This window comes from Halyomorpha halys, unplaced genomic scaffold (assembly GCF_000696795.3).
Source record: "Halyomorpha halys isolate HHAL.00 unplaced genomic scaffold, Hhal_1.1 Scaffold472.1, whole genome shotgun sequence".
NCBI lineage: Eukaryota > Metazoa > Arthropoda > Insecta > Hemiptera > Pentatomidae > Halyomorpha > Halyomorpha halys.
In genome coordinates, this window is record NW_027111148.1 from 845573 (window position 1) to 863554 (window position 17982).

General features: G+C 29.0%; 3 protein-coding genes across 6 annotated transcripts in view; 2 read left to right on the plus strand and 1 right to left on the minus strand.

Moving 5' to 3' along the window:
- LOC106683187 (plasma membrane ascorbate-dependent reductase CYBRD1) overlaps positions 1-17982 on the minus strand; it is a 178258-nt gene that overhangs the window by 145577 nt on the left and 14699 nt on the right. The gene's annotated exons all lie outside the window — the stretch shown is intronic.
- On the plus strand, positions 1902-13935 carry LOC106683185 (prostatic acid phosphatase). Of its 2 annotated transcripts, none has more exons than XM_014424478.3 (8): positions 1902-2137; positions 4343-4441; positions 7952-8191; positions 8274-8462; positions 8851-8980; positions 9057-9262; positions 9348-9526; positions 12606-13935. In XM_014424478.3, the coding sequence occupies exons 1-8, from the start codon at positions 2036-2038 to the stop codon at positions 12664-12666; spliced, it is 1206 nt and encodes a 401-aa protein (XP_014279964.1). In that variant the 5' UTR covers positions 1902-2035; the 3' UTR covers positions 12667-13935. The 2 variants fall into 2 exon arrangements, with proteins under 2 accessions (XP_014279964.1, XP_014279965.1); XM_014424479.3 differs by having other exon boundaries at positions 1909-2137; positions 9348-9517.
- Positions 16716-17982, plus strand: part of LOC106683186 (prostatic acid phosphatase) — a 12046-nt gene continuing 10779 nt past the window's right edge. Inside the window, exon 1 of the mRNA XM_014424480.2 lies at positions 16716-17119. Coding sequence (XP_014279966.1) covers positions 16997-17119 — 123 coding nt within the window. The 5' untranslated portion in view covers positions 16716-16996. The remainder of the gene's footprint in view (positions 17120-17982) is intronic.

Genomic DNA, 17982 nt, shown 5'->3' on the forward strand with positions numbered 1-17982 from the left:
TAAACTTAAAGCTACTTTAGAATATTTTTTGAAAATTCGTAATTTAAATTATTAAAATTATTAGTCTAGGAATGAAGACCACCATCAATTGCTCATTGATTCACTGAGTTTAATCAAAATTATGAGAGCCGTTTTAGAAAAAAATCTATTCTATAAAGTGATACTTCTAGTAGGTCGATTTTATCAATAAAGTGCTGCCCAGGTATATACCCACCCTACATACGTAATTTCAGTTTCGTAAACATTTTCGTTTTTGGGTTAGGTAGTTTACAAAAAGACACAATTTTTTTACTTAGGGGACTTCAAAACAAATATTTCAGTCGAAAACTCGAATTCGATATTTTTCAGGATCGGTTTACTTAAAGTTACAATTAGTACAAGAGCCCAAAAGGAGAGTAAAGGCAGTTATTTCACCCCAAATTTTATTACTTAATTGAAAACTATGTATAATACTAGTCATTGATTGATCAATTGATAATTGATGAGTCTTGGTAGGGGGAATAAAAAATGGAGGCTGTTTCAAAACGTTAAAAATAATATTTTTTTTATTCGGAGCTCTATATCTTTACAACTACCAACAACAATTGAAAATCTAAGAGAGCATCATTTAAAATAGAGTAAATTTGCTAAAATGTAAGCCCTAATAGATATATTTACGTTCAATAGTTCTCGAGATATAGCTTCTTAAAAAGCAATATTTCATAAAAATGTTGTATGGAACGTACTGAAAGATCAATAGTTGGTGAATTTATTTTGAAAAATTTATACCTCAAAAACAATTTGACGTACAGATATCTATTGGCACTCAAATTAAAGCTAGTTTAATGATCTATAAAGTAATTTATAATGTTTATTTTCGTAGGAGTAGTAGTTTTCATGAAATTTGCTAAAATTAATTGATTTATAGTTGGTTCGGACAAATTTTCATTTGTCAAATTTATATTCATACGTGAATATTATAAAAACTACAACTCTTACGAAGATAAGTGTCATAAACTACTTTATAGTAAATTAAATTTCCTTTATTTTGATTGTTTGCACACATGTGTGCGTCTTATGGGTCTAGAGATATATTTTTTCAAAAATCCATCATTTTATTCGAACAACTAGAAATTAACATTGTGTGAGTTTATTTTGTCAAATATCATAAAAAGTACTACTCCTACAAAGATAAACATTATTAACTATTTTCTAGTAAATTTAACTAGCTTTAATTTGAGAGCTGGCAGAGATCTGTACGTCCAATTGTTTCTGAAATAAAGTTTTTCATGAATCAAACTTATTGTCCGAACAACTATAAATGAATTTATTTTAGGAAATATCATGAAAACTACTATGCCTACCAAGGTAAGGTCATAAACTACTTTATTGTACACTAAACTAGCTTTAATTTGATTGCTAATAGACATCTGTACGCAGATAGTTCCTGAGATATTACTCAAAATAAATTAACTAACCACTAATCTTTCAGTACATTTTTAAGAAATGTTGCTTTTTAAAAAGCTATACCTCGAGAACTATATGACGTAAATAGCTGTATTAGGGCTAATATTTCAGCAAATTTACTCTTCTTTAGATAATGTTCTTTTAGATTCTTTAGTGTTGCTGGTAGTTTTTAAGAGATAGAACTCCGAATGAAATATTAATGATTTTTAAGGTTTTGAAACAGCCGCCATTTTTTATTCCCCCTACCTATACTTGAAAGACGCATTAGTTTTGACTAGTAATTAGTAATCACGTAATCAGTAAATGGGGTGCGATAACTGCTTTTTTTCTTCCAGGCTCTTGTACAATACATATGACATATGAATGTAGTAACATTTTAATTAAAGTCACTAAAAAGCTAATATTTATCTCACAAAAATAAGAATAAAAAATGTAAAGAAACTATATTTGTAAATGCCTAACAGTGATAAGTTAAGAGGCGCTGATAAATACAATATAATCTGTCGTCGATTTGGCTAAGACTTATTTCCAGTAGACGCACTCACAAGAGTGAATGTCAGTGCTATTAGTGAAGTGAAACATTTCCAGCATGATAGCATTGTTTACCATATTGTTATTAATTGCCATCACTTCTAGCCAAGCTCTGAAGTTCAAAGTCCACGAGGACAATGAGCTGGTTTTTTCGAGCATTGTAAGTATGTAAGATGTAGTTCTTATAAATTTGTTTAGTGTTAGTGGCATGTTTCGTTTGTTTTTGGGGAATGTTACCGAAATATAATTATAAATGTGACATAAAATTAAATTTTACGTTAACGATAATTAAAAATATAAAATTTTTTTTTTTGAAAAATGTAGTTTACACACGATTCCTAATGCAAGAATATTATATTAAATTATATCGGTACATACTAGCACGGACTTCGATGAGGCACCAATTACTCAAATAACACAAAACCAGGAATTAAATAATAAACTGAAGTAAATAATTCAGAATATGTACATATTTAAAAAAAAAAATAAAACATTGAGGTAAATTGCATTATAGCGGACTTGGAACTAGTATAAACAAAGGCAGATTGTGAATTCATTATCTATGACGATGTTTCAAATACTCCTAAAGACTAGAAAACAAAACGGGTTACAAAGGTTGCAGAAAAGATAATTTTTTACTAGTTTTGTATTTTTTATACAGAAAATCTTTATCAAAGATTATTCAAAATCGAATTATTCTGTGATCCTTTGAAAAAAAATCTTATTTAAAGGTTCGGTAGAAATATTTTCCTCTAAAAGATGGAAAACTGAGCCAAAAGAACTACCATTTCGTATTAACCAAAAATTTAAAAAAAACAAAAAACTGTATTAGACCTATTATTTGATACTATAACCGAATGTTTACCTTCAAATAAAAATATTGCTGTATCCAATATTAATTTTTCAAATACCATACCTAGTTCATTACGTCCATAAACGATTTATTTCATAAAAAAAATTGCTTACCATCACCATCACACCGACGAATGAGTAATATTTGATTCAAACACTTTTATAGGTAGCTAATTTAAATTTTTACATTATAACATAACTGTTCATGACACATAAACTTTCGAGACAAATTTATCGAGGTCACTTTTCACTAGTGTTAAATTAACTTTGATAAGTGTCTTCCCCCAAAATTATCTTAAATATAGGTTTAGTGTAAACATTTTTATCTAGTTTTATTAGCATAATTCCGATTTTACACAAAGGCATATTTTTCCCAAAGGTGTAATTATTATAATTTTTCTTTTATCAGACGAAATTAAAAATAGTGATTTTTTATATATTTTTTTTAATGATGATTTGAGAAATATGAAGGATTCGTTAACGGAGATTACTACGTTGAAAATTAAAACTCGAGCATTAAATTGACTTTACTTAGTAAAATAATTCAGAAACCATTGCTGAAAAAAAATTAATTGTAAAAAATCTTTTAAAGATATTTAATTTCGTTTCTAAGTAAATTGTTAAGTAAAATAGTTTCTGAATTGTAAAAGATCTGATCATCATCCATATACAACTAGAAAAACATTTAAAAAGTATATTAGATTTTCAGGTACCTTTTAAATACCCACACACGGGGAAACAGTATATAATGATAAAAATAAATAAATAAAATGTCTATCTATTTTTTTCGTTCTTACCCTATTTTGAAGAAAAAAATAATACAATCAGAACTACAGAATATATATAAATTTATATTACAGTTATACAGACAGAGCTAGGAGTAGTAAATTAAGTTTAATTAAATAAAGTGAAATTTGTTCCCACTGGTAGGCGGACAGGCGAGGCGATACCTCATTAGTAATAAATTTAAAAAAAAAATCTAAACAAAGAAAGCTAATATTTTTAAAACATATATAACCATAAGAAATCTGGTATATTCAAAATCGAAAGTGATATCAAAATTAATTATATGGAATGTAAAATAACACCCAATTTTCTTTTGATCCTTCTCTCTCACTCTCTTTATTTTTCTCCTACATTACCTCAGATCGTTATCCACAAGAGCCTTGAAATTCAATTATCTAAGTTAGATTTTTTTTTTTTTAAGAATTGCTGATGAAGAATCCAATTGTTAAAATGAATGAAATAAGAGCATGAATGTTTATGAATCGACTAGAACCTAGAAACCCACAATTCGAAATTTATTTTTGAGAAAAATTAAAAATTTCGATAAATAAATTTTAAGAGGCACCTTGATTCTGATCGTAGGACCGAAACGGAGAATATATATAATGAGAGAAAAAGATCAAGAGAAAATTGTATTTGAATTTAAATACATATTCTCAAACAAAAAAAATACTATATAATATATTAATAAACTAGTAAAAATTAATAAAAGCAAAAATATTTTCAGGTTTATAGACATGGGGAACGGAACCCAGATAGTTTCTACACCAACGACCCTTACAAGAACTTGTCATTTTGGCCAGCTGGTTTGGGGTCTTTGACGGATGTCAGTAACACTGTCTTATTTTCATTTTGTTTAATATTATATTATTTTTAATTTAGAAAGGTTCCAAACAGTCGTTAATATACCTAGCAGTAATTAATAACAAACCAATCACGCTAATGCATAGCATTGTCAGAAATGAAAATTAAAATAATATTAACTAGAGTACATGGCCAAATCATAGAGATAAAGTAACGGCCTTCAACATTTGATGCCCGCGGGCTATTACGTCATAAAAAAAACTGTCGTATATTAAATTGTTATATTAATTGTTTATATTTAAATTGTATTGTATTCGATACACTATAATTAATGTATTTCCAACGCTCCATAATTTTTTATAACAGCCAATAAGAGGAAGGGACTAGTGGTGGGCTTGTTGACAAAAAATAACAGTTCTTCAGAACGCGAATTACTTAAAACTTAAAAACCACCCCTCACGCGTGGGGGATAGAGTGGGCTCGGGGATCCTCAGGTTGTTAGTGTACATATTGTATATAAGAGTGTAAATGTGATTAGTGATTATTTTTCATTTTATTATTATTATTATTATTATTATTTCTTTTCATGTACATAGTTTGATTTTTATCGTGCTGCTCATAAATATATTTAGAGAGAATTTTTTTTTTTTTTTTCATTCTTATTTTTTCTTTTAGTATGAATGCTATCAGTTATCACTATTACCTATTGCCAAACGTTGTGGCAGATTGAAATATTTATCCATAAATAAAGTATTGATATTCCAAAAAAAAAAATTATTTAGTAGTTGATAAAAATAACTGATATGAAAACAACGAAACGTTTCAGATTACAATATTTATTTTTCAATTTATTTCTATAATTTTTTAATACAATAGTTACTGAAAAAATCATTATGATAATCTATAAAATTGTTATCTGCTAACATTATTTTAAATAAACTATCATGCAGACGTTGCAAGTGGCCCTATCATAGTCTATTTTTTTAAAATAGTCCCAGTTATACTTGTGCTGTTCTTCGGGATTTTAACAACTAGAACAAACGCCGGGGAGAAAAAAATGCAGTTATTTTAATTTTTGATTAATTTATTGAAAACTGTGTATAATTACTAGTCTAAGATAATGAGTATGCCAAGTATATGTAGAGAGAATAAAAAATGGCTGTTTCAAAACGTTAAAAAAAATTTTTTTTGTTCGGATATCTAAACCTCTAAAACTACCAACAACACTAGAAATCATTAGAAGAGTAACTTTGTAAGAGTAGTTGTTTTTATGCTATTTGACAAAATAAATTTTAAAAATGTTAATTTCTAGTTATTAGATAAACTTTTTAACTTATTTAAAAATATATTTATCTCTGAAACCATAAGACGTATATATGTCAGCCAACACTCAAAATAAAGTTGATTAACCTTACTTCAAAGTAGTTGTTATGAAATTCGCATATGAATATAAATTTTGTACATGAAATATAGTCCGAACAATTGTAAATCGGTTTATTTAGCAAATATCGTGAAAACTACTACTCCTTAAAAAATAAACGTCATAAAAAACCTTATACAATATTTAAGTAGCTGTCATTTGAGTACTAATAGAAGAATGCTTTGTGAGATATTAATTTTTCAATATAAATTCAGTAACTACTGATTTTTCAGAGCATTTTTTATAAAATGTGGCTTTTTAAAAAGCTATATCTTGGGAACTATTGAACCTAAACAATTCTACTATATCTTATATTTTAGCATATTTACTCTACAATAAAAGATGTTTTCTTAGGGTTTCTAGTGTTGAAGGTAGTTTTAAAGATATAGAGCTCCGGATGAAAAATTATTTTTTTTTTAACCTTTTGAAACAGCTGCCATTTTTTATTCCCCTACCTATACTTGGGAGACTCATCAATTTTTAATCGAATACTAATTATACGTAGTTTTCATTAAAGTAATTAAAAATTGGGGTGAAATAACTGCCTTTTTTTCTCCTCTTGGGCTATAGTACTGAACTGACGTGAATTCTAAAGTTTTATAATATAATACGTAAAAAATAGTGGACTAACAGTTCAACTATTAGTACTTTCACAATTCACAAAAAGAAGAACTAAAGACAACAAAACAAAACCTTACCTTCACAGTGCTTGTATAACCGTTTTGACCAAAAAACTGAACTTAAATGACACTATTGGCAAACTGCTGAACCAAATAACAGTTGTTATTCGTTACGAGCAACAGTACATTCGTTTTGAATGAACTGTTGTTATCAAACGTCTGTCCTTCTAACTCCCACCCTTAAGTCGGCCGGCACCTCCAGCGTGGGTGCAGGTTGCCAGGCTGCGTATTTAGAAAAATTACAGTCCGTCCTCTATTGGATTTTCAGGCTGTAAAACCAGGGAAACCTAATACCATTTTATCTAAAAGTAATTATATCTTTTCAGATGAATTCTGACATTCATGTATATCAATTGCTTACATCTAGTGTTTATTTTAGACATGATCGCATTTACATCCTCATCTTATTCAACCTAGAGGCACATTAGGTATTTATTCTGATACACCTAAACATATCTTGAGGGCTTCCAAAATAACTGTGCTCTATAATTTTAATAGGTTCTTGTTCCAATTGTAAAAATGTTCCTGTAAAAACTCTATTATCAATAGTTTTACAGAACATTGATTGCCAAAAACATTAAATAAATAAAGAATCGAATGAAACATTCTTTTTATTTTGATCGTTTTTCATATCATACCGTAATACACGTTGTTCAAAACAGCTTAGTTCAAAAATTAATATTAAAATTGCTAAATGATCTATTATATTATAAATTATTTAATACAGGGTTTATTTAATTATGTTAGCAAATTTATTCTACTTTAAATGATATTCTATGAGGTTTTCTTGTGTCATGGGTAGTTTCAAAGATATGGAGCTCCTCCGAATGAAAAATTAATTTTTTTTAAACATTTAGAACCAGCCGCCATTTTGAATTCACTTTAACTATACTTGGCAGACTCAGTTTTAACTAGTTATGTAGAGGATGAACTATAAACGATAAATAATTTATCTTTATTTGGTTAGACTATAGGTCAGTAGTTCCTTTATCTTTTTGGTACTAGTAGGAACATGGAGGAGCGCTTTTGGTAGAAGTAGGTGAATGATGGAACCTCTACATTATAATTTGATAGTCTGGCAAATGCCGTATTTCTGTATAAGTCAAGAAAGGCAAGAATACCTATACAACCCTGCGCAAAACTGAAAAAAATATAAGATAGTAAGGTTCAAAATAGTTGATTACTAAATTATTACGCGAAGCCCCGGGTGGAAACTGCTAAGTCTGATCAAATAAGAAGTCTCTATTCTATATTGGTAATGCTTGGATTTGTAAAACAACAGTTGATTAATTCTATTGAACAACTAAAATTTTTGTTTGGAATCTTTTAATATAATTTACACAATTACATTTTTTGTCTTCTAGTTTTCTCTAGTATTACTTAGTGTTTAGAATAAAATAGAATATCGAGCATACTACATTATGTATTGTAGAAAGGAAAATTCCAACAATTCAAACTTGGAAAATGGCTGAGAAAGCGGTACGACACCTTAATACCAGAAGGGCGGTACTCGCACGATCTTCTGTACGTCCAGAGTACAGACGTCGACCGTACCATAATGAGTGCCCTGGCGAATCTGGCAGGGATGTTCTACCCAACTCAACAGGAGAAGTGGAGTAACATCAACTGGCAGCCGATACCAGTTCACACTGTTCCGAAAGAACTCGATAAGGTCCTATTATCAACAATTACTTTTTAGTCTATTTTAAACAATGATAAATACATCATTTTTAAGTTGCTGATGTATATTCTAGGAGCTCCTTATAATGCTAACTAAATGTCAAAAAATCAAGGAGGAGGAAGATCTTTTAAAAAACGATCCCATGATAAAGGAGTACAACGAAGAACACACGGAATTATTCGAATATCTGGGGACGCACACCGGCGAACAGATTAGAGACACGTCCAAAACGCGTTCAATATACACCAATCTCTACATTGAGGTAAAATAAATTAAATTAAGCGGTAAACTTAAATGATCAATAACAATTATTTTTTAATTTTATTAATTAATCGTCATGGGTAATATATTGTATATAGATATATATATTTTTTCCTTGTACAGCCACAACCCGTAAGGGGTCAGGGCATGAGCACTTAGTAAAAAAACACAAAACTACTGGTCCAATAATAATAGTAATATTTTAAAAAAAAAAACTATCACCTGAATTGTACATATATTTGGGTTTCCTGAAAAGTTTTAAAATAAGGATTAATCCTCAATTGTATCTCCACACATGATTTTTGATATCAGAACAACATTAAAAACTAAATCTGGATGTTAACTGATTCTGTAAATGAAACGTAATTATTTTTTTGTTTCTTTTAAAGTCGATCACACAAGATAACTTTACCATCCCCGAATGGGCCAGATGCATTTATCCCGAAAGAATGAGCAGAGTTTCTGTTTTCGATTTGCAAATGTTGACCAAGTCGAAAACGTTGAAAAGACTCAGAGGAGGTAAGCTTCTTAACGTTAGATAAATAAATACTTTAACAAAAAATTGATAAACAAATTATGACATTTCCATCCATAGGGCCACTTTTGAAAGAGATAATAACTCATATGAAACAAAAAAGAAGTGGGAATCTGAGACAGAACCTCTGGATGTATTCAGGTCATGACGTTACTCTTACCGCCTTAATGGACGCGATGGGGGTCTTCGAACCACATATTCCACCACTAGCAGCCGCCGTGATGATCGAATTGAGAAAGGACAAAAATCAGGACTACTTTGTCTCGGTAAACTATAATAAAAAAAGTAATTTATGACTTAAGGTAATGGAAAAATAATAATCATTAATTGTTACATTCTTAATGACTGCAGGTATACTACAAAAACTCCACAGAACCATACCTGCTCACGATACCTGGATGCACATCATCTTGCCAGCTGGATAAGTTCGAATCGCTTTTGTTGGATGTGATCCCTGAAGACTGGGACGAGGAGTGCCAAAACAACGAGCCTGATGACGTCAGTTTCGAGGATTATTGGTGGTATGAAAAGTAATAATCAAAATACCATGATCTCAATATTTAGAAAAAATCTTGACGCGGCGAAATAAAAACATAATCCGTTCTATGTGCCGAATGAAATCGGGTAAGCAATAGCCCGGGAACAGCTGCTGGGTGGTCTTCTCCCTTTATAGGGGCTTCATGAATGGAGGGCCACGCTCAGGTCCAAACTGGCTCAATCTGTATTGGAGCAATGAGGCCAGTAAACTGGTATAATTGGCATGTTGTCAAATGCGGAGGTAGACATTCGAAGCAAATATTTGCCAATGCATATTAAGACAAATATTAAGCAAGGCTGGCCACGTGTTAAGTGCTGCTCAGACTCTATGAACAGAAATGTGTATAGGTACAATTTCTCAACACCAATCCCGTAAACTTTAATCGAAATAATTTCGACTCCCTGAACATACTAAATATCAAGATAAGTTCTATAGCGATATTATTAGTTGATTAAATCTAGGCGATAACGTTGATGACACAGAGTGTGGTCATTAAAATGACGCTTTAAACAATTTTTGCACTCATTTGTGTGTGCCGAAGTTCCGACCAACATTACAGGAAATATTTCAGGAACAAATAAGTTGAACATGAACAGGTTAGAAAATCCAAAAAAAATTCACTCCTGGCCTGATTTTACTTAACGTTTTTTGCCTTATAGAAAGCCTACAAAACTATACTGTTCATAAGTTTTACTCTAGTAAAACCTCACCACACAAAACCGTTAACAAACAGTACAACTTATTTTTAATTACAAAAATTATCCATCTCACGCCATTTGCGATTAAGAAACCTGAAAGTTGATATAACATGAAGTACTAGTATTCTAATATTATTAACCATAGTTATTTTCACGGAACTAACTTCTATGTCGACTTATTTTCACGGAACTAAATCGACATAGAAATATAAAACGCAAATATAACACGCAAATAAGTCATAATTGCGTGAGCTGCATACGACTAACATAATTAAAGTAAATCGCATCCAGGTGATTGTAATGAACAACAATAATTATTCAACTGGACGATGAACGAATTACTAAATATATAAAAATTGCTGGTAACGCTTGGGAGATAGACCCAGACGTGAATGGGAACATTATGCAAGATTTTGATGTAGAGATTGACAGGGAATAAATAAGTTAACAACGATTGTCGGTGTTTCTATACAATCTCAGGATTTCTCAACCTCAGAACTCTATTTTTTGTCATATTTTAAAATGTCTTTTAATGTTACAATTAATTTTCTATAAACAAATTATACTTCAAAACGTAGTCACAAAGTTAATAAAGTAAATATTGCACACTTTGGTTTATATATTTTAATTTATACTTCTATTCTACCCTCTTCCCCAACCCTGTGAACAAGGTTCGCGTGAGGTTAGTTCTTTAACATATGACAGTTGAAAAAGTTGATTTCTACATTTCGTAATATACCACAAACGTGATGGAAAAGTACTAAAATTTAAGAATATAGACTAATCATTCATAGGGATTTTTTAACAGAAGGGAATCAAATTGTTTCACTAAAAATTCGGATTTTTAAACTAAATCACTATCAACAGGTCATAATAAATATTGTTACGGCATTAGTAGAAATTAAACGTTGGTTTTGGATAATTTAATGGAAGTTAAAGGTGAAAAATCCAATTTTTTTTTTCTATTTTTTAGAGAACCCTAAAGTACCCATATTTACGAATTTATCCCCTTTTGAAATTTATGCTCAATTCATCTATACATTTTAAACCAACCCTTATGTTACGTTCAAAGTCCGGCTTGAATATCAGAGAACAAATCTCTGAAATATAAATAATTTTATATTTCCAGTAAAATATTCAACTTTGGATGCATCATATTTTGCATCTCCACGCCTCAAATTTAATAATTATTTATTTTATAGAGTTTAAAGGAGTAAAACAGTTAGTTCATCAACACTAGGGCCCTGTTTCATAATAAAGTACAAACTAATACAATTAGTCTTGTCGATTTAACTTAATACAATTACACTGACTTGCACAATAGTAGCTTGTACTTTAGTACTTTTTAACTCCTGTAATATCAATAATGGTCCTCCCTATTATGGAAAAATATAGGTATTAGTGTAATTACCACGTTGTTTCTATACTTATACTATTAGCTTTCATTATGAAACAGGGCCCTGTTGTTTTAGATTAGAATCGGCACCGTTTCTGGATAGAGAATGCCAAGTTGGAGCCTTAACAGGATCGGCCACCATGGCCTCTATGATATTTCTTCCTAGTTGTGTAGAGGACAAGTCTGAGCCTGCTATGTCCGATAGCGAGGAAAGTAATTGGAACTTCTCGGCTTATGTAAAGGCTGAACGTAGTCCATGCCTTCAATTCTTTCATAATGTAAATCCATGTGGGAAGAAAGTAGTTTTTTCCAACAAGCTAAGTGAATTATAACAAAGGCAGAACCCATTAGAGATAACTCTAATCAACTGTTTGCTTTTCCGTACGGAAATGCTACCGCCTGAACTGGTTCTGAAAGACATCTTATTGTTTATTTACGACAAGAAAATATTTTCCAATAAAATACTTTTCTTAACCTCTATTCACTTTCATCACATGACCGTGATCCAGTTACCCCATTTTTTCTAGTGATTTCTGGAAAAGAATTCTTAGAACAGTTGTGTTTCTTTCTTCATATATGTACTATTTTTTCCCTTCATTTAGTGATATGAATAAAGAGTTTTTAATTGTATTTATTTTTTTGCAATAAGAAAGCTCGACAATCGCATTTCATAATTTATACATTTCGTAGTAAAATTACACCTAATTTCATTACATCCGTAATTCATCAAGTGTATCCTGCCCATACAGAATAACGTCGGCTGGTTTTTACTGAGAAGTGTAAGATGGAAAAAATCTAGACAGTTAAAGCACTATACTGGATTTGAAATGTAAGGCAGTACTCAGTACTTTGAGAGATAAATTAATAAATCATGATTAATTAATAAATCTGTATATTACAAAAAAAAAAGATTAATTAATACTTTGATAAATATTTACTGAAAATATTATTAACAACATTTTTTTTTTTTATTTCAGAGTAGTGGAAGAAAGTTATTTATCTATCCTTCAGCCAGGGCTTCTCATTACTCTATTGTGAACCATCTTAAAATAATTTATCTAATACTCTTAAGAAATATAATTGTTTATGTTATATTATTATGCGAATGAGCTGTTTATCGTTCCTAAACTAACAACTCTACATGAGTGATTTTATATAATCACTCATATGAAAAAGATGTAAATAATATTATATTTAAAAAATAATAATACAAGTAAAATCTCAAGGTGACTAACCTAATAACAAGTTAATTATTTAAAATAAGACATAATTTTGCATGCGTTGAACTGATTTCTTCAATTTAAAAAAAAAATGAATTATTTCTGTAATTTGATTACTAACATTAAAAAAAATAATAAAAGGTGTGATCAGCAAATTCCACTCCTAAAAAAATTATAACAATTTATTACTAACAAATGAAAAAAAAAATCAAATCGATTCTGTTGTGACCCATTTAAATTTCAAAATACGTTATTGCTAAAAAAAAAAAAGTTAAGTACCATTCTGATATAAGGACTTTACGTTGATGTACTAAAGATTATTTAAAATATGAAATAATTTGCATGCGTTAAACTGATTTTTTTTATTCAATTAAAAAAGAAATAATTATATTTGTAACTTTATTACTAGCATTAAAAAAAAAAATAAAAGGTGTGAATTGCAAATTCCACCCTAAAAAAATTGTTGTAATATTAACCAATGAAAAAAAACGAATACATTTTTTCGCGATTCATTTGGATTTCAAAATTGGTTATTACACAAAAAAAAAGTTAAGTACCATTCCGATATAAGCGCTTTACGTAAAGTTGATGTACTAAAGATTGTTTAAAATATAAAATAATGAGCATGCATTAAACTGATTTTTTTTTAGTTTAAAAAAAAATTATTTATCTTTGAAACTTGATTACAAACATTAAAAATAAAACTAATAAAATAGGTGTGATTAGCAAATTCCACTTCAAAAAATTGTTATAATACTAACCAATAAAAAAAAAAAAAAAAAAAATCGAATTGATTCTGTTGTGATTCATTTGAATTACAAAATAGCTTATTAGATACAACAAAAATAGTTAAGTACCAATATGCTATAAGCGCTTTACGTGTAAAGTTGATGTACTAAAGATCTATGCTCAAAATTAGAAAACTTCTTGTATCAAAAGATCGCGATCTCTTAATGAAAAATAGAAAACCATCATAATCACAAAATTAAAAATAAAAAAAAAAATTCTAAATTACTAATTATATGTAAGATTATAAAGTAATATTTGTCTCTAAATAAATATGTATTGATAAATATACTATTAAAAAAAAAAGTCAACATATATATAATAAATTGCATGTGTTAAAGTTTTGTATTATGTGTAAAAAAAAAAAAATAAAAAATGCATTTTTAATTGCATTTGTTCTTATTTTACCGCTTCTGCCTTTTGAGTGATGATACCTTTTAGTTTAGTTTGTGTAAGATATAATTAAATTAAATTAATTATTCGATCATAACAAAATATATCCAGCAGTGTAGGACTCCAACGGGAGTCTTGGGCCGACGTAAGAAAAGAAAAAGAAAAAAAAAATATATCCAATTAGTGACAATTATTTATTAATTCATATTAAATATCCAACTGGCCTTCATCAAGGACAGTCTTAATTTTAGCCACACATTAATTAATAAAACCTGTAGGTTATTATGCCTCGGTCAAATACAAGACAGTAAACATTATAACCAATTGATGTGGATAAGTTTAATGACAGTGGAATAACATAATTTGCAAATAATAGATTTTATATTTAAATGTGATAGTGACGATGTTAATTTTGATTCCATTATAGTTGACCTAGTCATCATAGTAGCCTTCAAATTTTATTGATTGATTTGAGACAGTGAAACTAAAATTAAGATTGTCCTCGATAACGTCAGAAACTTTGAACATTTAATATGGATTAATAAAGAACTGTTGAAACTACAATGATATATTTTGTTATAATTGAATAAAACAACCAGACTTGAACAAGATAATAAAAATAAAAATTTAGAGGAGTTACTATTCACAAATATTTAATTTTACACATGGAAAGGACCTAACTACAAAACTCACATTCTCCACTTTAGAGAATTTCATATTAAACACGAAAAACTCATTATTTCAATCAATCAAAGTAGTTAAACCTGCATTTTGTTTTTATTTTTTATAAACACATCATCAAAAAAAAGTTGAAAATTTAAAAACATTGGATTACTGAGAAGTTTTTCATCTTCACTATAAAATCAACTGAAGAATAGAATATAGAGTTATGCATATGATATGTAATGCATAATATAATTGATTTAAAATTTAAGGCAGTTTAAAAAATTGGAATTATAGGAAACTGATTATAACATGATATCAAAGAAATAAAAAAAAAAATATTATTTTTATCGATATATAAAAATATTCATTAAGAGATCTCCATGATCAAACGTGAGATATTTAATTCATTCATTCATACATTCATTAGATCAACATGCATTTAGTTAACATATATTAGAATAGAATTTTAGGATATTTTGAATAATCTTCATTCTAATTGAACACAATAAGTTTAAAGACAGAAAAAATGGGATAGGAGATAGTCAGAGAGGTCATAATCCTAATTTCCTAAGTAAAAATGACGCTATGCCCATGCCCCTTAAAGACAACTTTACCATGAAGTTAATAGAGAATCCGCACATTAATGTAATCATCTGTAAAACCGTTCATTTTTTCGCAAATATGAAAAGAATAGATATTGTAATAAATGATATTTTCAATAATTTGGTATATTTATAATAAAAATCCATTAAGTCACTCTCGATGAATCTTCTCTGTCTATTCAGATTCATTTCATATTGAGGATACCAAAATATATTTACTGTTCTAAAATGTAAAGAGTAAATATAAAATTGAATTAACTTGGTCAATTTTTCAATTAATGGTTTAAAAGAACTGTTAATAAAAATTAATTTATTTTAAGGAAAATATTAAAATAAAAAGTATGTTACAAATAAGTATTTTTGATATAAGGAAGAAAGTTTCAAATTAAAAAAAAAATTAAAAACAGAAAACATTATTTATTGCAATAAAAATTAATAGTAATTAAAAAAAAACAATATCAACAACAAAAGTTAGGTAAACTTTGAGTAACTCTCAACTTTTTTATATCCAGCTGGCCTAGCAATTTGTAATATACAGGGCGCGGCAACAATTCTCAACTGTCAAATAATACGCACCAGATGCCACGCCTACGAAAGGAAAACCCTACCTTATAGCGTCACTCACCCTGGAAACGTATTCCCTCCATTACATTCCTTCCTACAAGGAGGTAGTATTTATTTCCTATTCCACATTTTTACGGCATTATGAGTTTTTGGAGGAAACAACGTTTTTGTGATATTTCAAACTAGGGAACAAGACCAAAATATCAATGCATCTATCTATAACAGTTCTATATTACAAAGAAATAGATATATCTATATTTTATTGTATAAGTGAGGAGGGCAATGAAATTTCTTGCGTTTAGGAGCATCATCATCGTCTTGGGGAGATTGGGGTTTAATAATTAACTAATTACTTAATTCATTAACTATTTAAAAAATGACGAATTTCAATAAGTAATTAAAAAATAAGTATTTTTAATATGTTGATGAAATTAATAAAAGCTCCAATGGCACTGATACAGGACTTATCAACCTGACCGTGTAGAAGTTTCTTGACAGATATTTTGTGCGATTTCAGCATAACTATGTGAGGTGTTGAGGTTAGGTTTAATTTAAACGTGTCATATTATACCTTTATAAAACTTCATTATCAATCCGATCATGAATAAGAAAAATTATAATCTATTAATATTACATCAAATTTTAAAAGATTTACTAGTATGCTAAAACTAAAAAAAAAAAAAATACTAACCCTAGGAAAACCTATATCACAGCATCTTTTACCTTGAATTGGATTAAACTTGAAAAAAAAATGTGCTGCCACCTAAGTCAGCTGGATTTCATACTTTCAACAAAAACATACCGATCCGACTTTTCAGATTCCAAAAGTTTTTCAAAACAATTAAAAATTAAAATAATCCAAAACGTAATAAATTTTCTCTCTAAGAGCCGATCTACAAGAAGGGTTACGTCAAACAAGAAAATGAAAAAAGCAATAAATCGATCAATGACAAATACCGGTTAGAGATAAGTATAAAAGGCATTGCATCGTGTCCAGCGTAATCAGTCGTAATCTTTTCCTACTAGCCCAATAGAACTCCTACTTCCTTGAGCACTAGGCCAGTAGTACACATCGAGTCTGTGCATCAAAATTAATTACGCAAAATTATCTCGATAAATTTATAATTTTTTTTTTTAATGAAAATTATTAATTATATGGCAATTCTTTTCTGGTTATTTCTAATCTGCAATCTAGGTCACGTATTAAGTCGTCAGACAGATTTCCCGAACACCGAAAATCAACTTATATTCACAAGTATTGTAAGTATAATTTATTTATGCAACTAATTCATATATTAACTAGCTGACCCAGCAATGCTTCGCTATTGCTATATTAAAGGATGTAATGAGCTTTAATGAACACAATTGATAGTTTAATATTGTATATAGTTAAATTAAACATATAAGTATACTTTATTTTTATATCTGGTAACATAAATTGAGCTATCTATATTATATTACTGTATTGAACTATCTATTATGTAAGGCAATTTTATTACCTATCATACAGTCATGTATATGCTCCATGAAATATGAATAATTACTGATTCAATAGAATAATGACTAACTTCGCTGTAACATCGCTAATACTCGTGGTTTTTGCTTATTATTTAAGACAATTTTATTAACTATCACATAATACCTAAAATATAAATAGTTTTAAAATAAAAACTCTCCCTAGGCCTCAAAATATTGAAAAAATTGAGACCGACACACCTATGAAAGTGTGTTAAAACATTTTTTAGTAGTGAAACTAAGTTTATGTTCGTTTTCAATACCTCAGGAAACCCTTAAATACGAATTTTTGAAAAAATAGGAAAATACAATTTTTTGATTATACGAAAAATAGCTGCCGGAGTGGAAAAACAATGTTCCGCATAAATCGAGGTGAAAAATTTCTAATTTTTAATTCCTTTGAAAAATGGTATTTGATACTTTGAGACAACCCTAAAAATAAATATGATTTGCATTTCGCAAAAAAAAAAAATTGCTGACCTACTTTACCTCGAGCCTTTGGGGTATTTCATTATCTTTCCCACGGCGAAATGGAACATTTTGAAAAAAAAAAATCGGTTAACTAATTCAAAAGTGTATTGTGGACAAAGATTCGACCACTCTCATAT

What these genes read in the sequence shown, in the direction of transcription:
- LOC106683185 (XM_014424478.3), top strand. Translation starts at nt 2,036, where the DNA reads ATGATAGCATTGTTTACCATATTGTTATTAATTGCCATCACTTCTAGC. An exon ending in AGCTGGTTTTTTCGAGCATT is followed by an intron (nt 2,138 to 4,342) that starts GTAAGTATGTAA and finishes AAATATTTTCAG; the next exon opens with GTTTATAGACATGGGGAACG. An exon ending in ACACCAATCTCTACATTGAG is followed by an intron (nt 8,463 to 8,850) that starts GTAAAATAAATT and finishes TTTCTTTTAAAG; the next exon opens with TCGATCACACAAGATAACTT.